General features: G+C 38.3%; 1 protein-coding gene and 1 long non-coding RNA gene across 4 annotated transcripts in view; one reads left to right on the plus strand and one right to left on the minus strand.

Annotated features, from left to right (window-relative positions):
• LOC133610336 (uncharacterized) overlaps window positions 1-13,298 on the minus strand; it is a 37,045-nt gene extending 23,747 nt beyond the window's left edge. The window contains exons 1-3 of one of the 2 annotated variants that reach the window (XR_009815850.2): window positions 13,176-13,298; window positions 10,801-10,927; window positions 10,652-10,705 (exon numbers count right to left, since the gene is read on the minus strand). This is a non-coding gene — a long non-coding RNA (uncharacterized lncRNA). Of the gene's footprint in view, window positions 1-5,113; window positions 5,170-10,651; window positions 10,706-10,800; window positions 10,928-13,175 lie in introns of those variants that run through there. The other variant, XR_009815851.2, reaches the window with a different exon arrangement.
• Window positions 1-25,778, plus strand: part of col5a1 (procollagen, type V, alpha 1) — a 159,598-nt gene that overhangs the window by 109,757 nt on the left and 24,063 nt on the right. For both annotated transcript variants that reach the window (XM_061966501.2, XM_061966502.2), the window contains exons 32-48: window positions 10,030-10,083; window positions 10,175-10,219; window positions 10,289-10,342; window positions 10,420-10,464; window positions 10,543-10,596; window positions 10,672-10,725; window positions 10,805-10,858; window positions 13,205-13,312; window positions 17,281-17,370; window positions 17,657-17,710; window positions 17,822-17,929; window positions 18,006-18,113; window positions 22,135-22,188; window positions 22,258-22,311; window positions 22,395-22,502; window positions 22,581-22,634; window positions 22,710-22,817. In XM_061966501.2, coding sequence (XP_061822485.1) covers window positions 10,030-10,083; window positions 10,175-10,219; window positions 10,289-10,342; window positions 10,420-10,464; window positions 10,543-10,596; window positions 10,672-10,725; window positions 10,805-10,858; window positions 13,205-13,312; window positions 17,281-17,370; window positions 17,657-17,710; window positions 17,822-17,929; window positions 18,006-18,113; window positions 22,135-22,188; window positions 22,258-22,311; window positions 22,395-22,502; window positions 22,581-22,634; window positions 22,710-22,817 — 1,206 coding nt within the window. The remainder of the gene's footprint in view (window positions 1-10,029; window positions 10,084-10,174; window positions 10,220-10,288; window positions 10,343-10,419; window positions 10,465-10,542; window positions 10,597-10,671; window positions 10,726-10,804; window positions 10,859-13,204; window positions 13,313-17,280; window positions 17,371-17,656; window positions 17,711-17,821; window positions 17,930-18,005; window positions 18,114-22,134; window positions 22,189-22,257; window positions 22,312-22,394; window positions 22,503-22,580; window positions 22,635-22,709; window positions 22,818-25,778) is intronic.

A 25,778-nucleotide genomic window follows, 5' to 3' on the forward strand; every position in this document is an offset into this window, starting at 1 on the left:
CAGGCTAAACACAAGTAGATATGCTAACACTGTGTATACATTACGTTTAAACAGCTTGCATGTCAACTTTGGGCCCATATAATAAGCGCTAAATTGCATGTGCAAACCATAAAAGCTGTTGTTTTTTCGGCAATTATTTCGGAATGATCCAAACGCAATAAAATGCATAGTGCAAGTAGTTTTTTCATATAGGAGACATATTATTGCTATTAAAAAACAGCAGCAGACACCCTTTCATCAATTTTGGTGTCTGCTGGATCCAATCAGCCCCTTAAGTCATCCATCAGCTACAAAATGTCCTTGCTGAATAGACTATATAGCTAATATTTACATTTTTGACAGTCCAAATATGCTGAAACGCACACGGATGGATTATTCTCTCTTCGTAGCACAATCGCCTGCTTTCTCAAAACCATTTGTGCGTAACTGTGCCAGTTTGCACGTACCTTTTGAACGTGCTAAATGTAGATGCGAAACAGCGGTTGGAAAAAAAGTTTTGTCATGAATAAATCACACTAAATGATTATATTGGCATCTCCTCCCAGTATTGTGGCCGCTTAAATAATTGGCGCACATTCTGCATGCGCACGAAGACAAACACGCTAAATAGTTGCCGCTCCTTATTTTGCTCACTTAAGCGACACGATCGCTGTCAAACGATTACATTTTCAAAATCAGATGAATCGCATTTCTGCAGTTTGATAAATCATGATTAATCTCAGGGAACCACTTGCGAGCATAATTCAAATTGAATTTGAAAAAAAGACCCCAATGTTTTGACACAAATGCAATTTTAATCAAATTGTCATAAAGGAATATTTTTTTAATGTTCGACTTGAATGTACGTCATTTATTTGATTAAAATAACGTTTATCCAAAGTACAAAATGTTCATAATAATTAATAAATCGCATAATTAACCCGCATTTCAATGTTTTGTGATTATTCACAATGAGTAAATGCGTTAACTTTGGCTTTGTTCACACTGCAGGTCGATTCCGATTCTTTTGCCCATATGTGACCTGTATCGGATGCTTTCTAATGTCAATGTGAACAGTGCAATTCTGAGTTTTTCATATCCGACTTCGGTCTCTTTCGTATGTGGAAATCTTTCGTACGACTAGAACGTCGTCAAAACGTGACGAGTGTCACAATTATTCGCCAAAATTGACAGTTGCAAAACAGTTAACGGAGCAGAAAAACAGAATGTTTTAGGAACTTGCGTGAAACTTGCACCACTTCTGCCTACTACTGTGCAATATTACCCTTCGAGTGCAATACATCCGACACTGATTGTTGTCACTCCGGTACACTTGTCTTGTTCTGTATATTGTACAGTATTTTGTATATTGTACAGGATTGCTTATTATTCTTATTGGATAGTAGTCTATGTATTTCAATTCTTAGTTTTATCTTTATTACTTGTGTAATTTATTTTCATCCCATATTTGTTCCCACTACCACACCTTATATTGAAGTCCTTAATCTCGTTATGTGCAAATATAATGACAATAAAGTCCATTTTATTCTCTCCTACTGTGCGTCCAAACTCTTCAAGCAGACGACAAAGCCAAAATATCACGTAAAACTGACAAAACCAAAATCTTCCTAATCTTCTACAAGCAATAATTCAGTTCAGAAAATGTTGACTCAGATTACGCAAAATCCTTGAAAGTTGACACAAATGCACCAGTGCTGAGACCGAATGGCGCTGAAGCCACGTTTACTTCCGTAAACACTGCAATGCTTGCGACGTCATGATGTCATGTCTGCATGCGGGTCGGATTGCATTCACATTAGAAAACACATTTTAAAGTTAAAGTTCCAATAATTGTCACACACACACTGGGTGTTGTGAAATGTATCCTCTGTATTTGACCCGTCCCCTTGTTCACCCCCTGGGAGGTGAGGGGAGCAGTGAGCAGCAGCATGGTCCGCGCTCTGGAATCATTTGGTGATTTAACCCCCAGTTCCAAGCGGAGTGCCAAGCAGGGAGGCCATGGGTCCCATTTTTCGTAGTCTTTGGTATGACTCGGCCGGGGTTTGAACTCACAAACTCTAACCACAAGGGCACTGTAATGTGAACGGCCCTAAAAAGATCGGATTTGACAAATAAATCCGAATTAGTTTTGTCTCCTGTATCAAGGTAATAGGAGACAGAGGCCTTGTACACATTGCAGGTCCATTCCGATTTCTTTTGCCCATATGGGACCTGTATTGGATTTTTTTTTACGTCAATGTGAACAATTCAATTCTGATTTTTTCCAATTCCGAACCAGGCCTCTTTGGTGTGTGGATATAAATCAGATATGTATCGAATTTGACTGTAGTCCGAACGAACGGTTTGCGTTAATCCGACCAATACGTCATCATTTTTCACCAAAATTAAAAAAAAAAAAATCATAATTAGACATCCTACCTTGTAATGTGAGGATAGACTAAGTCTAATATTATTAGTAGGGCCGTAAAATGTTTGGGCACCACGCTATTCTATTCGATTCTTAGGGGTAACGATTCGATTCAGAATTCAATCTTGATTCAAAACGATTCTCGATTCAAAATCTTTTTTTTTTTTTTACTAACATTAGGTGCCAGTTCTATGACTAATTACATTCCTCCATAAAATAGATGAATGTTTATTTTACTTCAAATAAACTTTGCTTTGTTTACAAAATACTACCCAAACATTTTTGATAAAGTCAAGTACAAATAAGGCAATAAGGAAAGTATCCAACACCTCTCTTTTCTAAAGTAAATCTGTACAGAAGATTTGGCCATCTACATAAGATTAGGAAAAAAAAAATATATATATATATATATATATATATAGAAATATATCATCATCGGCGGTCACTCGAACGAGTATGACGATCCTCCTGGTAGGGGTGTATCCCTTTATGGAGGATGCCTGTGCATGACTTTGTTTAACGTGGGGAGACTGGTGCACAGACAGTCACCACACGATCCTTGACAGAAACGGGTCAGGGTCCAGTGGCATGGAGTCCAAGACGACTGGGGACCATTTTCTGCTGCAGCCTTCTTCCGCCATTGCAGCCGTTGTGGTAGTTCTTAAAATCTACCGTCTTCCACCTGCTCCGCCGTTGAGGTCTTCACCGTATCCCTGGCTAGGGGGCAGTCAGGTACTAGGCCTTTGCCAAGGGCCACCTGGGGTAACAGTAGTAAAGGGGTTAACCTCCTAGAGCCCCAAAACCCCCATAGAGGAGCCTCCACTGCCGGATGCACTTTAATGTCATGCCCAGGACACATATATATATATATATATATATATATATATACATATATATATATATATACATATACATATATATATATATATACATATACATATATATATATATATATATATATATATATATACATATATATATATATATATATATACATATACATATATATACATATATATATATATATATATATATATATATACACATATATATATATATATATATATATATACACATATATATATATATATATATATATATATATATATATATATATATATATATATACACATATATATATATATATATATATATATACATATATATATATATATATATATATATATATACTAGGGATGTCCGATAATGGCTTTTTGCCGATATCCGATATTCCGATATTGTCCAACTCTTTAATTACCGATACCGATATCAACTGATACCGATATCAACCGATATATACAGTCGTAGAATTAACACATTATTATGCCTAATTTAGACAACCAGGTATGGTGAAGATAAGGTACTTTAAAAAAAAATAAAAAAAATAAAGTAAGATAAATAAATTAAAAACATTTTCTTGAATAAAAAAGAAAGTAAGACAATATAAAAACAGTTACATAGAAACTAGTAATGAAGATGAGTCAAATTAACTGTTAAAGGTTAGTACTATTAGTGGACCAGCAGCACGCACAATCATGTGTGCTTACGGACTGTATCCCTTGCAAACTGTATTGATATATATTGATATATAATGTAGGAACCAGAATATTAATAACAGAAAGAAACAACCCTTTTGTGTGAATGAGTGTGAATGGGGGAGGAAGTTTTTTTTGGATTGGTGCACTAATTGTAAGTGTATCTTGTGTTTTTTTATGTTGATTTAATTAAAAAAATAAATAAAAAATAAAAAATAAAAATAATAATAAAAAGCCGATACCGATCATTTCCAATATTACATTTTAACGCATTTATCGGCCGATAATATCGGCAGGCCGATATTATCAGACATGTCTAATATATACACATATATATAAATATGTATTTTTTTGTAATCGTTTTTTTTAATTGACTAAGAATCGTTACAAGTAAGAATCGCGATTCATTCGAAAGTCAATTCTTTTTGACACCCCTAATTGTTAGTAAATTTAATTGTACTTTTATGCTTTTTCAACTTTTGCTGTTGCTTCTTTTAGAATTCTTCTGTAAATGTTATTTTTAAAATGGCCAAGCTGCAACACCCGGTAAGTTATTATGTTACGCACATCTAGGGTTCAATGAAGTGCACGATTACGTCAACATTCAAGTGATTAGATTTTTTGGGCCTGATCCGGATCATTGCTTCTATGTTACCGTACTTTTTTACGCTACGGGCCTCAACTTTTGTATGTGTGCTCGCCGTCCCGCCTCCACCCACAGGTACAAAAAGAGCGAATGACCTCCAAGAAGGTTCAATCCTTTTTTTTATTTTTTATTCCACCTTAGTTAGCTCCAAAATTTTGTATTCAGGTCTTTTTTTTTTTTTTTACTATTGGGAGGTTTTTTGTATCGCTTATTGATATGTATTAGGGATGTGTCGATTGATCAGCCACCCACCGATATCGCCCGATTTTCATGAAAAAAATTACAATAACCACTATTACATAAAAAAAAATGCATTGCGTATTATCTTAGATATGATTATCAAGTATTTTATCGCGTATTATGACGGTGCTAAACATAAACACCGAGAGCAAACAGGAGCGGGCATGCTAGCTAAGCTAGCTTCAGTATTAGCTGGCTAAACTAAGCTAGCTAAACTAAGCTCGCTAAAATAGTAAGCAAAATGAGTCTGGAGTGTAGAGAGAGGATAATATAAAGGCTCTTAACTGTTGGTGCGTCAAAGTTTGTCGCGTCCAGAAGTACACCACACGTCCGGAGGGTGGCTTGATCCATGAATTGGAGATGTCGACACCAAGGGTAATATATGTCCGTATATGATCGATACTAGAGTGATATATAACAACATATTTTTAACTTCTTAATTATTTTTGTTGTTGTTGTGATAATGTTAATACATTCAGGGAATAATTACTTGGATATAGGAGGACTTTGAGGGCAAAAGGGATTTAAAAGAGTAATAAATAGTAGTAGTTGTGTTTAGTTGTGTACTCTTTACTTTGTTTGGCTCAAAAAACTGTGTTTTAAAAAGGAAGCAGTTTAAATACTGTGTTTATATTATTAAAGTGCCACTTGCACAAATACATCGACAAGTTTACAGTTACATGACTGGTATTGGTATCATCGTGAATGACCAGTATCAGAATCGGCAGCATAAATCCTTAATATTTACACCATTTTTATTTTTTTTTATAAATACCTTCCTTTCTTTCACAAAGGGAGTAAACTTCATTCAAACACGTAAAAGTTATGGTGAGGATGAATTACCAGTAAAAGCTTTGCTTCTTAGACTTAGACTTAGACTTTTATTGTCATTCAAATTTGAACTTTACAGTACAGATAAGAACGAAATTTCGTTGCATTAGCTCATGGTGGTGCAGGATAAAAGAGCAATAAGGTGCAGATATAAAGAAATAGATTACTGTACAGATAAATATATTGCACTTTTGCATATGCATCCACATTTATGGATGTATGTTATATTGTCTTTATATTCCAGCGAGTTAATCCATTTTTGGGGGGAATTGAAGGGATAATTATGATGCGTTCAAGAGTCTTACGGCCTGAGGGAAGAAGCTGTTACAGAACCTGGAGGTTCTGCTTCGAAGGCCGCAGAACCTCTTTCTAGAGCAGGGGTGTCAAACTCAAATACAGAGTGGGCCAAAATGTAAAACTGAACAAAGCCGCGGGCCAAGGTTGAACAAATTAACCTTTTAATAGGGACCCAAACAAGTTTTGCATTGCATATTGAACAAGCAAGGCTTATATAACTTTATAGTGACATGCAAAATCGAGTTTCAAATAATAATAATAATAATTCGAAAATATGAATGGCATATCAAATAAAATTGTAATAAAAATTGAATGCCTCTTTTCTATTTGCAGCCTTCTGAGGTAAATATCAAAATAAACTTTTTCCACAGGCTAATAATACATTTGAAAATAAAATAACAATAATGAATGAATCAAACATTCAAGCCTTGAAGTAGCAAGAGAAAGGGGGGGGGGGCGGGTTTGGTGGTAGCGGGGTGGGTTGTATATTGTAGCGTCCCGGAGGAGTTAGTGCTGCAAGGGGTTCTGGGTATTTGTTCTGTTGTGTTTCAATCAATCAATCAATCAATGTTTATTTATATAGCCCTAAATCACAAGTGTCTCAAAGGGCTGCACAAGCCACAACGACATCCTCGGTACAAAGCCCACATAAGGGCAAGGAAAAACTCACCCCAGTGGGACGTCGATGTGAATGACTATGAGAAACCTTGGAGAGGACCGCATATGTGGGTAACCCCCCCCCCCCTCTAGGGGAGACCGAATGCAATGGATGTCGAGTGGGTCTGACATAATATTGTGAGAGTCCAGTCCATAGTGGATCCAACATAATAGTAAGAGTCCAGTCCATAGTGGGGACAGCAGGACACCATCCCGAGCGGAGACGGGTCAGCAGAGCAGGGATGTTCCCAGCCGATGCACAGGCGAGCGGTCCACCCCGGGTCCCGACTCTGGACAACCAGCACTTCATCCATGGCCACCGGACCTGTGCCCCCCCCCCCCCTCCACAAGGAAGAGGGGAGCAGAGGAGAAAAGAAAAGAAACGGCAGATCAACTGGTCTAAAAGGGGGGTCTATTTAAAGGCTAGAGTATACAAATGAGTTTTAAGATGGGACTTAAATGCTTCTACTGAGGTAGCATCTCTAATTGTTACCGGGAGGGCATTCCATAGTACTGGAGCCCGAATAGAAAACGCTCTATAACCCGCAGACTTTTTTTGGGCTCTGGGAATCACTAATAAGCCGGAGTTCTTTGAATGCAGATTTCTTGCCGGGACATATGGTACAATACAATCGACAAGATAGGTGTTTATGTTGTGTTACGGTGCGGATGTTCTCCCGAAATGTGTTTGTCATTCTTGTTTGGTGTGGTTTCACAGTGTGGCACATACTTGTAACAGTGTTACAGTTGTTTATGCGGCTACCCTCAGTGTGACCTGTATGGCTTTTGATCAAGTATACTTTGCATTCACTTATGTGTGTGTAGAAGCCTCATATATCATGTGATAGGGGCCAGCACGCTGTTTGTATGGAGGAAAAGCAGACGTGACGACAGGTTGTAGAGGACGCTAAAGGCAGTGCCTTTAAGGCACGCCCCCAATATTGTTGTCCGGGTGGAAATCGGGAGAAATTCGGGAGAATGGTTGCCCCGGGAGACTTTTGAGAGGGGCACTGAAAATAATACCGGCGGGCCGGCTCTAATGTTAATTTGATATTGTCTCAAGGGCCAAATGAAATTACACGGGGGGCCAAATTTGGCCCGCGGGCCAGAGTTTGACACATATGTTCTAGAGTCCAGCAGTAAAAACAGTCCTTGGTGGGGGTGGTAGGATTCTTCATACTCCTTTTCAAATATGATGAATAGTGCAAATGTAACCACACGACATTCCTTGATGTAAATTGCTAACATACCTGAAACAAACAAACGGGGGAAAAAAAGATACCGGTAACCAAATCATAACCCCTGCAGGAAACAGCAGGACATAGTTTTCAGCTTTACACTAAATGTTAATCATAGCTTTAGAACCGAGGTTGTCAAACACTTTGCTGTCCGAGTACCACCATAACGACCGACATAAAAATACAGCTGCGTATTAGGCCTAAAGTGAAGTGAATTATATTTATATAGCGCTTTTCTCAAGTGACTCAAAGCGCTTTACATAGTGAAACCCAATATCTAAGTTACATTTAAACCAGTGTGGGTGGCACTGGGAGCAGGTGGGTAAAGTGTCTTGCCCAAGGACACAACGGCAGTAACTAGGATGGCGGAAGCGGGAATCAAACCTGCAACCCTGAAGTTGCTAGCACGGCCGCTCTACCAACCAAGCTATACCACCTAAATATTCATTAAAAACAAGGCAGAGGTTTTATTTAACAAGAATATGCAATGTTTTTGTCCACCGTAACATTAAACACAGTTTGAACAGTAACACTGTGTTTGAATATTTAATTGGCTCTTTGGCGTACCACAGTTTGAGAAAATCAAAGCGTATATGTGGACTAGGGTTGTACGGTGTACCGGTATTAGTATAGTACCGCGATACTAATGAATCATACCGCCTCTGAAATGTACCAGCTGCTTCTAAATCACTAATCCTCGCCTCCATGGCGACAAATAAAGTGAGTTTCTTACAAGTATCATCCCTGCAGGATGAGGAATAGCTAAACATGCTTCACTACACATCATAGCTCATCGGCACCAAAATGTAAACAAAAGTCATTGGTGGATCTACACCTAACAGCCACTGTAATGATACCAAGTACAGGAGCGTATCTAGTTGATACTACTATCATTACATCAATATTTTTTAGCATCACAAAATCTTCTTTCGTTTTTTTAAAGTGTATACTGTTGCGTTTTGGACCAGTTGTTCCTCCCAGGGAATTCAAGTCACAAGTCGCTCCCAAGCTCTTTACGACACTTAAAGCTGAGTTGAAAAACCACCAGAGACAGAATAGGTATTTTGTAATATATTTGCAAAGCTTTGCATATATACATTGAGACCAGTCCAGCATAGAACATTCAATCGCCCGCTAAGATGGTCTGCCCTCCCGACAAAACCCTCTCCCCTCTTAAGTCTCTCTAGTCAAAACACATGCCCATTATCTCTCTTTCTTACATTCCAAAGCTTCAAGGTTAACACACACAGTTTACTTGCAGACAAACAGAAAGAGAACAAATGGAAAAACACGAGCTGTTTTCAAATATGACTATGAAATAAAAGAAGTAACACTTAAATTCGGATATATGTAAATATCTGCCTCCGACAATACTATGTTTATAAACTCAGGAAATATGTCCCTGGACACATGAATATGACCAATGTATGATCCTGTAACTACTTGGTATCGGATTGATACCCAAATTTGTGGTATAATCCAAAACTAATGTGAAGTATCGAAACAACAGAAGAATAAGTGATTATTACATTTTAACAGACGTGTAGATAGAACATGTTAAAAGAGAAAGTAAGCAGATATTAACAGTAAATGAACAAGTAGATTAATAATTCATTTTCTACCACTTGTCCTTAATAATGTTGACAAAATAATAGAATGATAAATGACACAATATGTTACTGCGTACATCAGCAGGTAAATTAGGAGCCTTTGTTTGCTTATTTACTACTAAAAGACAAGTTGTCTTGTATGTTCACTATTTTATTTAAGGACAAACTTGCAATAAGAAACATATGTTTAATGTACACTAAGATTTTTTGTTAAAATAAAGCCAATAATGCTGTTTTTTGTGGTCCACTTTATTTAGAAAAGTGCTGAAAAGTACAGAAAAATATCGAAATACATTTTTGGTACCGGTACCAAAATTTTGGTATCGGGACAACACTAGTAGCGTATTAGGCCTAAATATTAATTAAAAACAAGGCAGAGGTTTTATTTAACAAGAATATACAATATATTTGGCCACCGTAACATTAGACACAGTTTGAACAGTAACACTTTGTTTGAATATTTAATTGCTTGTACATGTGGACCTAACATTAGCTGTAAAAGTGACATTTTCCATGACATTATTACAAGGAGTGGAAATAAACGTGTCGTCGTTGTTTTGGCACGCAGGGATCTCAGGGTTTCCAAGGCTTCGCAGGCGCCAACGGAGACAAAGGAACTCGGGTAAAGTAAAATATTTTGGCGATATATATGTTTCAGTGAGTACTAAGTGATAACGTGCCATTGAGCGTCCTCTCGGCTTGTGTGTCCACAGGGAACGGCAGGAAAGCCGGGTCCACGTGGGCAGCGAGGACCGACGGTGAGTCTTCCTCAGGCCGCCATTTCCAAAGTCTAAACGGATTATTCCTAACATTCTCTGTCCCCAAAGGGTCCTCGTGGAGAGAGAGGACCGAGAGGACCGACTGGCAAAGCTGGACCTAAAGTGTGTAAACCTGCTCGCTTAAAAGTTCTGATGCTTGCATGGACATCTTTATCAGTGTCTCTTGTCGGCCTTGCCAGGGTAACTCGGGGACAGACGGACCACCAGGACCTAGCGGCGAGAGGGTAGGTGACCCCGGACTTTCCTCACTCATCACGTGACTTTTAATCAAAGTGTAACCAGTGCTTTTTTGTGTGTGCTAGGGTCTGCCAGGACCTCAGGGACCGACAGGATTCCCCGGACCAAAGGGCCCACCCGTGAGCTCGAACGCATCCGCAACGTGACTTTTCTCCTCTCAGTCGCTCCACTTACCGTTTTGCTTGGTCTCCTAGGGGCCCGCAGGGAAAGACGGACTTCCTGGACATCCTGGACAGAGAGGAGAGACTGTGAGTGAGAGGAGCGATCAGTTCTCGCCTCGTCTCAGTCAGACGTAACAATTGTTCTTCCCCTCCTGTACGCACTCAGGGATTCCAAGGGAAGACCGGACCTCCTGGACCCCCTGGCGTGGTCGGACCTCAGGTGAGCTCTTGACTGCTGCTATCGACTGTAGGAAGGGGATTCATATTGGCCCCATTCGTCGAGGTTTACCTGACACATAAAACGTGACAAATTGACTGGAGCCAGACAGCAGTCGAGTGTTGAATATCTTCAAATGTGTTTTGTTTCTTCCTATCAATACTTCCTGGTTAAAAGATTATTGTATGTAATCATTATTATTATTAGGGTTTAAAGTTAAAGTTAAAGTACCACACACACACACTAGGTGTGGCAAAATTATTCTCTACATTTGACCCATCACCCTTGATCACCCCCTGGGAGGTGAGGGGAGCAGTGAGCAGCACTGGGAATCATTTTTGGTGATTTAACCCCCAATTCCAACCCTTGATGCTGAGTGCCAAGCAGGGAGGTAATGGGTCCCATTTTTATAGTCTTTGGTATGACTCGGCCGGGGTTTGAACTCACAACCTACCGATCTCAGGGCGGACACTCTAACTACTGAGTAGGTTCTAATTAGTTTGCGATACGGACGGGTACAGGATTCCCTACTTTTATAGGCATCGACCAAAGTCCGTCGGTACTACCGGGTATCGATTAACCTATCGATGCCTTTTGCTGCACGTGGCATCACGTTAACACTGTAAACATAACGTAAAGCTACAGTCTTTTAAAATGCACTAGCTCGACGCTAATTTACATTGAATTTGCCATAAGCGGGCTACAATTAGCATGAGCGATTTTTACACCAAATCTGGGAATTAAAACTTCAACTTAGATGAATGTTACATCAAAACGGTTAGTAACAGGCAAATGACTTACAGTGTAAACACTTTGTAGGGCGCAACATGACACATTCAAGCGACTTCCGAGGTACCATACAGTACTGCCATCTTATGTCTTGGAGGTGCAACTGCATTGTAAATGAGACTCAAATGGTCTAAGAAAACCAAATATAACAACTGGATACCACAGTTATCATAATCAGCTCATTTTGATATGTTTCATAATAAAAATAAAATGTATTATTAAACAACTAATATTTATTAACACACACAAAAATACCTAAAAAAAACGGTACTGTTTAATACCGGTATCGATTCCCAGGTACTAGGAAAAGGTACCGTATCCATTTTGAGTGAATAAGCTCATGCAAAATGTCAATTAATGAATAACAGGGCGTTTAATATGAAATTTTACCGCTAACATATAACTAGCCCATTCCTGCTCTGTCACTGATACAAATATAATTGCACATTTCCCCAGTTATTCCTTTTGAACCCTGTGGCACGCCCTAGTAATACTGAAATACTGGATTCAAATCCCAGTCCGGGGCATATGCAACTTGTTAACCACTTTTAATTTGTTATTTTGCGCCGAACAAATTATTTACTGAACAATTTATTTCCCAATTATTTGTTTTAGTGCAAAACACACATCAAATAAAATCGTTTCACATACAGTACAGGCCAAAAGTTTGGACACACCTTCTCATTCAATGCGTTTTCTTTATTTTCATGACTATTTACATTGTAGATTGTCACTGAAGGCATCAAAACTATGAAAGAACACATGTGGAGTTATGTACTTAACAAAAAAAGGTGAAATAACTGAAAACATGTTTTATATTCTAGTTTCTTCAAAATAGCCACCCTCTGCTCTGATTACTGTTTTGCACACTCTTGGCATTCTCTCGATGAGCTTCAAGAGTGAAAGGGTTTTCACTTCACAGGTGTCATAGTTTTGATGCCTTCAGTAAAAATTTAAAATGTAAAAAATAGTCATGAAAATAAAGAAAACGCATTGAAATGAGAAGGTGTGACCAAACTTTTGGCCTGTACTGTAGATAAAATGTGAAAAAAATGTAAAAGCGCGAGCTTAGGGCCCCAATTTAGACCTATTTTTATGAAAAGTGATCACATTTTGAGCCCGATCCGCATCATTGCTAGTATGTCACCGTACGTTCACGCAACGTACCTCAACTTGGGTGTGTGTGTCCGCCTCCACCCACAGGTACAAATAGAGAGGATGACTGACAAGAGGGATCCCTTTGTTTCTTTCATTTCTCCTTAGATAGCTCAAAAGGTCTGTTTTTATCTGTTCGATTACTATGATCACCATGCTAGAAAACATGTTGGTCCGTTAAACATTACAAGTTCTACTGTACTTACTTTTAGCATTAACCTCATTACTTATCATGCGTGAAGTTTTGGTAGAAAAACAGTCACGATAACAAAGTGTCCTGAAGACAAGTGGTCCGCCCACGCAACAAATGCTTCACTTCTTTTCCACACATTTGATTTCCCAATATTTTTCCTTCTTTCCTTAAGTTTGGCCTTACCTTGCTCTGTTCCCTCTGTGAATCTACAGGGACCGACGGGCGAGACAGGGCCGATGGGAGATCGTGGCCACCCCGGACCCCCGGGTCCACCCGGCGAGCAGGGTCTCCCTGGATCTGCAGGAAAGGAAGGAGCTAAGGTGAGTCCAGATTTACACGGCAGGTCGAAGTGCCCAATGAGGATTAGGAATTGTACGCCTGAAACAACCCAAGTATGCACAAATGCCCGTAAAACAATGATAGTAAATAAACTATCTTGCATCTTTAATTTGGCCTGTGAGATGTCATAAGTTCAATTAAGCATCACACCGCGGAGAGTATTAAAATTACATTTAAATACTATATATTTGACGCCAACTTGTGGACAGTTTAGTAAATCCGATTAATGGCCCTAAAGTTTACTTGACAACTATACCACAGCATTTACTTTTATGACACAATCCACACAACCTTCCCTAGTCATGGTGCAAAAAATATGCAACCAACATAAAAGTCAACACGTATTGTGGACAGTTTAGTATACCCCGATTAATGACCCTAAAGTTTACATAACAACTTAACACAGCATTTAGTTGTATGACACAATCCACACAACCTTCCCTAGTCATGGTGCAAAAAATATGCAACCGACATAAAGGTCAACACACATGGTCACACGTAACACAACCTGCTCACTGAAGTTTGTGGATATGCATGATGGGAAAACATTTAAAACACTCTCTCCACACTAATCAGTGTTCGGCGCATTTTAGCAGCTTGACATTTTTTGATTAATTATACATTTTTAAGGAGGTCCTCACGGAAATAAACAAGGTAGGAGTCAAACTCTCACGTACTCTTAATATCCAATTTGATATATATATATATATATATATATATATATATAAATGTACACACACACAAATATATATATATTTGTATATATATATATATATATATATATATATATATATATATATATATATATATATATAAATAATAAAATATAAAAATATATATTTGTATATATATATATATATATATAGAAAAAATTAATTGTAAAAATATATATAAATAATAAAATGTAAAAATATATATAAATAAATAAATACAAATATATATATATACAAATATATATATATATATATATATATATATATATATATATATATATATATATATATATATATATATATATATATATATATATATATATATATATATATATAGTAAAGCCACAAACTGCATTGACCATGGGCGTTTATTTATTTACAGTGGGTGTGTTTTGGTAGATAAAGTTGTATTACAACACGTTCTTTAACCTTAAAGTACATTTTGTCTCTCAAAACTATGACAACAAATTTGCAAGGTCTGTGATTTATTTGAGTTTAGGGACAAAATAATTTGTCGTATTTCATCGGATTTGAAATGAATCGACTTTTTGTATGGGAAAAGTTCTAACTGTAAACTGGATTGAATTTAATATTTGTCAACACGATTTTTCATCGCATGACATCTGCTAGTAAATTAGGATATCAGTCTTTCTTATCGTCACTGGTATTCATCTTATTGGTACTATATGTAATTGGTGTATATATAGATGTACAAAATGCGTTTTTACATACATTTTTATCAGCCCAAGAGGTTGTACACCAGCAACATCATGTAACATCTCACAGCAGGAAAGTTTTTAATCAACATCTCCTTTTGAAGTCTTAAACAAGTCAACTATGTTTGCTAATGCTGGAAATAATATTCATGTATCAGAACACAGACCTTTTACGTGATATTTAATTTCAAATAGGGCTGTGAATCTTTGTGCTCCTCACAATTTGATTCGATTCGATTCTCGAGGGTGACGATTCAAAAACGATTCTCGATTCAACTATTTTTTTTTTAATAACATTGGGTGCCTGTTTTATGATTAACTACTTAACTCCATAAAACAGATAAACGTCTCCGATACATTTCTATATTACTTCAAAGAAAAAAAAAATTCTGCCCAAACATTTAATAAAGTGGCTGGACTAGGGTTGTACGGTATACCGTTACAAGTATAGTACCGCGACACTAATTAATCATATTCGGTACTATACCACCTCTAAAAAGTACCGGTCCAGCCACAGTATGTAATGTAAATGTAAACAAACAACATTGGTGGATCTACACCTGACATTCACTGTAATGATACCAAGTACAGGAGCGTATCTAGTCGATACTACTATGATTACATCGATATTTTTTTCCGTCACAAAATCTTTCTTCTTTTTTTTTTATTTATATGATGTTTATAGACTCAGGAAATATGGCCCTGGACACATGAGGACAGAAATTATGACCATTGTATGATCCTGTAACTACTTGGTATCGGATTGATACCTACATTTGTGGTATCATCCAAAACTAATGTAAAGCAGCCAAACAACAGAAGAATAAGTGATTATTACATTTTAACAGAAGTGTAGATAGAACACGTTGAAAGACAAAGTTAGAAGATATTAACAGTAAATTAACAAGTAGATTAATAATTCATTTTCTACCACTTGTCCTTAATAATTGTGACAAAATAATAGAATGGAAAATTACACAATATGTTACTGCATATGTCAGCAGACTAATTAGGAGCCTTTGTTTGTTTACTTACTACTAAAAGACAAGTTGTCTAGTATGTTCACTATTTTATTTAAGGACAAACTTGCAATAATAAACATATGTTTAATGTACCATAAGATTTGTAGTTAAAATAAAGCCAATAAGGCCATTTTTTGCGGTCCCCTTTATTTAGAAAAGTATCGAAAAGTACTGAAAAGTATCAAAATACATTTTGGTATCGGGACAACACTTAGGCTGGACAGGACGGACTTAAAAGAAGACAAGTTCACTGCAAAAAGTCAGTGTTCAAAAACAAAAACAAAAAATACAAAAATGAGGGGTATTTTATTTGAACCAAGCAAAATTATCGCCAATAGAACAAGAAAATTTGGCTTGTCAAAACTTTCCAAAACAAGTAAAATTAGCTAACCTCAATGAACCCAAAAATACCTTAAAATAAGTATATTCTCACTAATAACAAGTGCACTTTTCTTGGTAGAAAAAAAAAGACCTTTTTGCTCAATATGTTGAAAAATATTCTAAAATGAAGTAAATGCCAGTGCCATTATCTTGACATAATGATATGCGCTCGGCATTACATTTCTTGAAACCAGCAAACTTATACTAAAATCTAACTTATTGTTCTTAATGGAAATTCAACAAGGCAACCGCTTGTTACTCTCGGGGTCTTCTAGCCGCTCAGGAAAATCATATGGTCTAAAAATGCATTTTTTCATCGATAACATGACATCATCGCGCCAAGTGCGTGCTCTTTCAGTCAATTAGTGCGCATATACACAACCCGGCCCCCGGCCAAATTTGTTTTAATTGTAATTTTGAGGAATTTATCTGAATGTACATGAACTATTTCTGTTCAAAATTGTTAGAAATGTTACATTTTTAAATATTAACTGTCAGTTTACTATACTGTGCCAACTGTACTGTACTACTACTTCATTGGAAATAAAACAGCAAAGTCCATTTGGCTGTCATCTGTTTTAATTATGAGACACAATTGTGTCAATCATGATTTTTTTTCCCATGCTGGAAATAAGAAATTATTACTTTAAAAAAGTAGTTTTATACTTGTGAGTGTTGATGACACAGCTTTGCAACAGTTGACATTCTAGTTTCAAGCATGCTTTACTTAATATAGGTGATCAAATCTCAGCAACAAGCTGTAATATTGTACTGAGATAATTTAGGACCAAAACACTTAAAACAAGTAAAACACTAACATAAAATCTGCTTAGTGAGAAGAATTATCTTATCAGACAGAAAATAAGCAAATATCACCCTTATTTGAGATATTTAATCTTACTTCGATTGCAGTTTTTGCAGTGTTACAAGTTTTTTTTGACACCCCTAATATCAAATATATTATATATATTGATACAATCTTAGGAGGGTTTTTCAGCATTTGTCCAGAATCATAACAGTCCTAATTAAGAACCGGTACCTACTGGTGAATATAACGGGAAGGAGAAGAGCTGTGCGTGGTGACACTGAGTTGTGCTGTTGCCTTGTCAAACCACAGGGTGACCCGGGACCCGCTGGCCCCTCCGGTAAGGACGGCCCACCTGGACCCAGAGGTTTCAGCGGAGAGAGAGGCCTCCCCGGACCTGTGGTGAGTGCCGATCGCAAAAAGTCTGCGGCTTTTGTCATTGCATAACAACCCGTGGGCTTTTTTGAAATGGCTGCGAGAGAGCGTGCTGGGGGTTCACGGTAGCTCGGACCTTGCGTGGGCGTCCCCAGAAGAACACCGTGCTCCGGGCTTGTTTGTTCATATTTCTCTCTTCATCAGTTCTCAACTCGGCAAATAGTTGTGTAATTCGCCCTTACTTGTGCTGTCGAACCTCCACTCAGTGGGGTCTTCTTGTCTTCTGAAAGCGTCTCCTGACTTTGTCCTGCAGGGAGCTCATGGTCTGAAAGGCAACGAGGGTCCTCACGGTCCACCTGGCCCAGCTGTAAGTACCATCCCCACGTCTCCCTAAACATTCCCACTGTACAGTAAATACAGTGTACTGGTGTCAGCTTACGTAATAAAAGCTGCTATTGTTTATGCTCGCCTGCTGCAGGGGTCCCCTGGTGAACGTGGCCCCGCTGGCCCCGCCGGACCCACGGGTCTGCCCGGACGCCCCGGCCCACAGGGACCCCCTGGCCCAGGCGGAGAGAAAGGCGGACCGGTAAGTTCGTAGACGAGGTTGTAACCTGCACAAGAGACAAAACATGTCCCTCCTGTTTGGATGCCACCAACCTCAGGGAGAGAAAGGACCTCAAGGCCCAGCTGGAAGAGACGGTATTCAGGGGCCCGTGGGCCTACCGGGACCCGGGGGACCGCCTGGACCACCTGGCGAGGATGGAGACAAGGTGGGTTCTTGACTGCGTACTTCAATCCCTAAATGATGGCATGCTCGGCTTATGTCGATGTTCTAGCACAGGGGTGTCCAAAGTGCGGCCCCGGGGGCCATTTGTGGCCCGTGGCTAATTTTTCAAAAGCTCGCGGCATGAACGTTAACATTCTAATATTAGCATGATAGCTTGTTTGCTAATTTTGCAGATATACACCTAAGCGTCAAATTTTGGGTTACTTGACGAATGTTACCATGCTAACGTTACTATGCTAGATTTTTTTTGTGCTAATTTTGTAGGTATACACCTGAGTCATATTTTGGTACTTGATGCATGTTTACGTTAGCAGGCAAGCATTTTAAACAGATTTTGCAGGTATTTTGGTACTTGACGCATGTTACAGTTAGCTATTTAACATGCTAACATTAGCATGCAAGATTTGTTTAGCAAATTTAGCAGGTATACACCTCTGCGTCAAATATTTTGTTACTCGACCTTTGATACCTGTTAGCAAGCTAACGTTGTTATGCTAGATTTAAAAAAAAAAATCTAATTCTGTAGGTATACACCTCAGTCATATTTAGTACTTGATGCATGCTAACATTAGAAGGCAAGGATTTTAACAAATTTTTTCTGGTATTTTGATACTTGACGCATGTTACAGTTAGCTAACATTAGCATGCTGGATTTATTTAGCTAAACAAGCAGGTACACACCTCAGTGTAATTTTTTTGTTACTTGACAAAAGATACTTATTTGCATGCTAACGTTAGTGTGCTAGTTTTTTTGTTTTTTTTTAGCTAATTTTGTAGGTATACACCTCAGTCATATGTTTGTACTCGGTGCATGCTAACATGAGCAGGTATTTTGGTACTTGACCCAGGTTACAGTTAGCAATTTAAAATGCGAACATTAGCATGCTAAATTGTTTTGAGATAATTCTGTAGATATACACCTCAGTTATGTTTTAGTACTTGATGCATGCTAACATTTGCAGGCAAGGATTTTAAACACATTTTTCTGGTATTTTGATACTTGACGCATGTTACAGTTAGTATTTCAACATACTAACATTAGCATGCTAAATTTGTTTAGCTAAACAAACAGGTACACACCTCAGTGTCATTTTTTTTGTTACTTTACAAATGATACCTGTTTGCATGCTAATGTTAGTATGCTAGGGTTTATTTTTTGTTTTAGCTAATTTTGTAGGTATACACCCCAGTCATATGTTGGTACTCGATGCATGCTAACATGAGCAGGTATTTTGGTACTTGACCCATGTTACAATTTAATTTAGCATGCTAGACTTTTTTTTTGTCCTAATTTTGCCGGTATTTCACCAATGCTATTGTTAGCATAGTACTGTTAGCATGTTAGCTCTTTTAGCTCACATGTTTTGTTAATAGTCCTTATCTGGCCAGCATGCTAACTGTTAGCATTTCAGTTTGGCTTTGGCTCTAAATATTCACACAACACACTAGAAAATGCTGGGTTATTTTGCTAACCCGATTTATGATTACATTTTTGAGTTATTTAGATTTTTTTTAATAAATTTTTTTGGTTTATAAGGGTATTATTTTACCTCAATTTCTGGGTTTTCAAAACTATGAACCATTTTTGGGTTATTTTTCAATGAGTAACGCAGTTTTGGGTAAAAGGCTTTTTTTTAATTAAAAAGGTACTTTTTTTTTAAGGGAATTTTATTAAGGATTAATCTCATTAACATTATTTACAATCACACATCTTATATACATGAAAATATTTGAGCATGCTGTATAGGACTACTATGACTATACACGGCAAAACATATCACTCATATCTTGCTTTTGAGTATATTTTAATGGAATAAAAATCATTTTGATCAGTAGTTGGGAAGGAGGAGGACAAACCAGGGTCAAGGAGCGCTAAATTGCGCAACCCAGTAGTTGGGTTGGGAATAACTCAACATTGAAGTGAGCACAACTCAGCTTTTGTGTTAAATAAATTCAACCCAATAGTTGGGTTATGAATCAACCAACATTGAGTTAGCATAACTCAACTTTTGGGTTAAATAATTCAACCCAATAGTTTGGTTGGGAATAACCCAACATTAAGTTTTCATAACTCAACTTTTTGGTTAAATAATTCAATGCAAAAATTAAAAAATTAAACCAAAATGTTGAGTTAAAACAACTCAAATAAGGGGTTCGTCCCTTTTCTGAACCAGGTTAAAGGCCTACTGAAATGCGATTTTCTTATTTAAACGGGGATAGCAGGTCCATTCTATGTGTCATACTTGATCATTTCGCGATATTGCCATATTTTTGTTGAAAGGATTTAGTAGAGAACATCGACGATAAAGTTTGCAACTTTTGGTCGCCGATAAAAAAGCCTTGCCTGTACCGGAAGTAGCAGACGATATGCGCGTGACGTCACAGGTTGTGGAGCTCCTCACATCCGCACATTGTTTACAATCATGGCCACCAGCAGCGAGAGCGATTCGGACCGAGAAAGCGACAATTTCCTCATTAATTTGAGCGAGGATGAAAGATTCGTGGATGAGGAAAGTGAGAGTGAAGGACTAGAGGGCAGTGGGAGCGATTCAGATAGGGAAGATGCTGTGAGAGGCGGGTGGGACCTGATATTCAGCTGGGAATGACTAAAAACAGTAAATAAACACAAGACATATATATACTCTATTAGCCACAACACAACCAGGGTTATATTTAATATGCCACAAATTAATCCCGCATAACAAACACCTCCCCCCTCCCGTCCATATAACCCGCCAATACAACTCAAACACCTGCACAACACACTCAATCCCACAGCCCAAAGTACCGTTCACCTCCCCAAAGTTCATACAGCACATATATTTCCCCAAAGTCCCTAAAGTTGCGTACGTGACATGCACATAGCGCCACGCACGTACGGGCAAGCGATCAAATGTTTGGAAGCGTACTCACGGTACCGTGTCTGCGTATCCAACTCAAAGTCCTCCTGGTAAGAGTCTCTGTTGTCCCAGTTCTCCACAGGCCAATGGTAAAGCTTGACTGTCATCTTTCGGGAATGTAAACAATAAAACACCGGCTGTGTTTGTGTTGCTGCAGTCGGCCGCAATACACCGCTTCCCACCTACAGCTTTCTTCTTTGCTGTCTCCATTGTTCATTGAACAAATTGCAAAAGATTCACCAACACAGATGTCCAGAATACTGTGGAATTTTGCGATGAAAACAGACGACTTAATAGCTGGCCACCATGCTGTCCCAAAATGTCCTCCACAATCCGTGACGTCACGCGCAGGCGTCATCATACCGAGACGTTTTCAGCAGGATATTTCGCGCGAAATTTAAAATTGCACTTTAGTAAGCTAACCCGGCCGTATTGGCATGTGTTGCAATGTTTAGATTTCATCATTGACATATGAACTATCAGACTGCGTGGTTGGTAGTAGTGGGTTTCAGTAGGCCTTTAAAATTGTTTTTTTTTTAACCCAACATTTTTTTGTGTGAAAATTTGTGACAAAATTGCATTTTCTAGTTCTTTGGGGGGAAAAAAAGTCATACATTGCACTGGTTTTGAATGTGAAAAATACCAAAACGGCCCCCGCATACTTTGATTTATCAGTCTGTGGCCTTGGGCACCCATGCTCTCGCATGTAGCAGCCGCCATCCCCTCGAAGAAAAAAAATTGCAGTGGAGCCGAGTCTTGTGTTATATAGACTGAGAGCATGATCTCTGCTGCTTTACGCAACGCTGTGATCCTTAACGAGCCAGGACAGACAAAACAAAACAAAGCAGCGAGTGTTTACTGTGGCGATATAAAAGATTCTCACAGGCTTACACACTTTCTCATTAGAAGCAGAAAAGGCGACCAGAATCCACGCACTTACTGTCAAGCCAAAAGTAAACTGGCGCTTGGCGAGATGGTTTTATCACCCCCCCCCCCAGCTTGTGTGGGCTCTGTCCTGTTCTTTGTCTGCTAATCACGACTCACAAGAAGCTTTAGTAGAGACAAAAGCAGACAAATCGATATCCATATGTCTGTGTTCTTCAGGGAGAACTTGGAGAACCCGGCCAGAAAGGAAGCAAAGGTGACAAAGGAGAACATGTAAGTCCACATCTGTTTCCCGATGCTCTTCATTATTGCATGTCAATACTTAACTCATGTGATCTACAGGGTCCCCCGGGCCCTAACGGACCTCAAGGACCAGTCGGAGCACCCGGTCCTGCCGTGAGTGTCTATTTTCAAGGGGTTCCAGCTTCAATCCGATGCCGGTTTTATTTGGTGACCGCTTTGTCTGTGCGGGTGTGCAGGGAGCAGATGGCGAGCCTGGTCCCAGAGGTCAGCAGGGTCTGTTCGGACAGAAGGGAGACGAAGGATCGAGAGGTTTCCCCGGACCCCCGGGCCCAGTCGGCCTGCAGGTTGGGAGACCGTAGCGGGAGATTAGAATTGAAAAGTCTTGGCGTCGGTGTCGCTGACACGCTTTGTGAATTCTGCAGGGCTTGCCCGGTCCGGCCGGCGAAAAGGGAGAAACCGGTGACGTCGGTCAGATGGTAAGAACTCATAACAAAGTTTCATAAGAATTAATGTGACGTTATTTCTAATTGTTGTGATACTTCCTACAAAAGGGACCACCCGGTCCTCCTGGTCCCAGAGGCCCCTCCGGACCCCCTGGTGCCGACGGCCCCCAGGGACCTCCTGGTGGTATCGGCAACCCCGGTGCTGTTGGCGAAAAGGTATGTTTTGGTACCTTCAGAGTAGTGCGATTGGCAGTCCTGGAGACCTGATCAGACTGTGGCGAATGACAGTTTCACTTCCTTCTGTCCCAGCTGGGCAAACAAAACAAACAAACGAGTTGTTTGCCGCACACGTTGGCTGACTTGATTTAATTTATTGTTGCAGACGTGTGACAAAACATTCAAGGGTATGCAACAGTACAACAGTATAATCAGCGGTTTTTGTTTAGCATAAATAAACGCATAATATCAATTAATGAATGACAGGATGCTTCATGCGACCTTTTACCACAAAAATTCCTAGCTTCATCCTGCTCCGTCTCTGATAACATTTTTTATTGTTGCATGTGAAAATCAAACAAAGCAATAACATCATTCAGTTTAGAAATAACTAATAATAAATAGTCCTGATAGGTACAACAAAGAGGGGGAAACATAAGATATTTTAAGTATATATTTAATTCATATAAAATACATTTGATTAATCTATGAGTAAATTGATTTTATTGGAGTATTCATGGATAGATATATAAATATATATACTGTATATATAAAATGTATACATACAGTACAGGCCAAAAGTTTGGACACACCTTCTCATTCAATGCGTTTTCTTTATTTTTATGACTATTTACATTGTAGATTGTCACTGAAGGCATCAAAACTATGAAGGAACACATGTAGAGTTATGTACTTAACTAAAAAAAGGTGAAATAACTGAAAACATGTTTTATATTCTAGTTTCTTCAAATCAGCCACCCTTTGCTCTGATTACTGCTTTGCACACTCTTGGCATTCTCTCGATGAGCTTCACAGGTGTCATAGTTTTGATGCCTTCAGTGACAATCTACAATGTAAATAGTCATGAAAATAAAGAAAACGCATTAAAATGACAAGGTGTGTCCAAACCTTTGGCCTGTACTGTGTATATATATATATATATATATATATATATATATATATATATATATATATATATATATATATATATATATATATATATATATATATATACTGTATATATATATATATATATATCTGTTTCACAGCTGTTGTCAGTAATACACTTTTCCACCACATGTGACATTAATGATAGTATTAAACAGAAGAAGTCTGGAGTTAAAGTCTGAGGGACGTTTCTGAAGCGCAAAAATGATGACTACCGTGGTGAAGCTGATTTTTCATTTCCACTTAAATTTTATAGACAATTGATGAACAAACATATTCATTGTTAACTTTATTTATTTTAGCACAGCATAATTGTGTGCACATTTATTTCTGGTCATTTATTTACGAGTCCCTGCTTATGCAGTATATCTGATTAGTACTTAATTTTCTAATCAGCCTGACCTAAGCCTAACGTTTGTGTTGAAAAAATAATAATCTTTGTGATTAACATATTTGACAATTTTGTGAACTGTATTTATTTAATATAAATAAAACCAAGACTAATATTATTAATTCACTGTTAATATGTGAGTGGGCCTCAGGCCCCTCTGTAGTGGAATAGTTGGGCCCCAAGGTCAAAAAGGTTAAGAACCCCTGATATAATATAATATACTATAATATATACTAAAATAGTTGTGTTATTTAAGGTCAAGATTATTATATGTTGTTGTACCTATCAGGACTATTTATCTAAGCTTTTGCTTCTTCCTGCTCTTTTTCGGACACACACCATGTTCATTTATTTTTTTTATTTGCCTTGTTAAAATTGGATAGATGGGGACTATTTTTGGTTGATGTGATCGAAATCAAGGAAATAGGAAAACTTTCCCCCGTTAGTGCAGGTCTTGTAAAAAGGCGTAATGGGTTTGAATCCCAGCCACAGACGTGTCAGGATGGTATGCAAACTTATGTTTGCAATTATGCTACATTTGTTATTTTGCACATTGTGGGCGGATCCTACGTGTTGTTGGAGTTTACTGACAGATTAAATTTCAACTGTACGCTACTTTGTATTAGAAATGTCAACAGTGGAGGATGCATGTGCATGCACGAGCCAGTCTGCCCCACAACAAGAGGACAGAGAAAAACAAGGAGCTTATTGACTACCGTATTTTCCGGACCATAGGGCGCACCGGATTATAAGGCGCACTGCCGATGAATGGTCTATTTTTGATTTTTTTCATATATAAGGCGCACCGGATTATATTAAAGGAGTCATACTATTATTATTTTTTCTAAATGTCCGCATCTCCTCATCCGGAAACAACAACAACACCGGAAATTTGTCCCGTGAAAAAACGTCCGACCGGAACTCTAATAACTAAAGTTCCTTGGGTAAATAATGTAAACTCACTACACCGGTATGTTTTAGCGCTTTCATGGCGAGTTTACTGACCAATATAAGTAAGAACTTTACACTACTTTATATTAGAAATGGCAACAGCGGAGGATGAATGTCACATAACAAGAAGATAGAGAAAAAGAAGAAGCTTATCGACTACGACTACAAAGGCGGATGCGCGCAAATTTTCAGGACTTATGCGGATCCCAAATACAGATCAGCAGGTACCAGAAGGTAAGAAAAGTTGTTTTTGCATAATATTGCAAAACAAAACGGCAGATAATATGTCTTATCTTATACACACACCATAATAGTACTCGTATGTTGAAGCACAACAAACGGTGCAGCCTACACTTATCTCTTATGTTTGACTGCCATCTACTGGTCACACTTATCATTACACCGTGTACCAAATAAAATTGCTCCGAGGTGGGTAGGCTCAACCAAACTTGTTCCTTACATTAAGCGCACCGGGTTATAAGGCGCACTGTCGAGTTTTGAGAGAGAAAAAAGATTTTAAGTGTGCCTTATAGCCCGGAAAATACAGTACAATGGCGAACTCGCGCAAAGCTCTTTGGGTACATTTCGACCATATACGGAGATAAAGGTCACCGAATGTGCAAATTCCAAACGGCTCGTTTGGAGGAAGTATGAAAGAAGGGAGGTTTGTT

This window comes from Nerophis lumbriciformis, linkage group LG11, assembly GCF_033978685.3.
Source record: "Nerophis lumbriciformis linkage group LG11, RoL_Nlum_v2.1, whole genome shotgun sequence".
Classification (NCBI taxonomy): Eukaryota; Metazoa; Chordata; class Actinopteri; order Syngnathiformes; family Syngnathidae; genus Nerophis; species Nerophis lumbriciformis.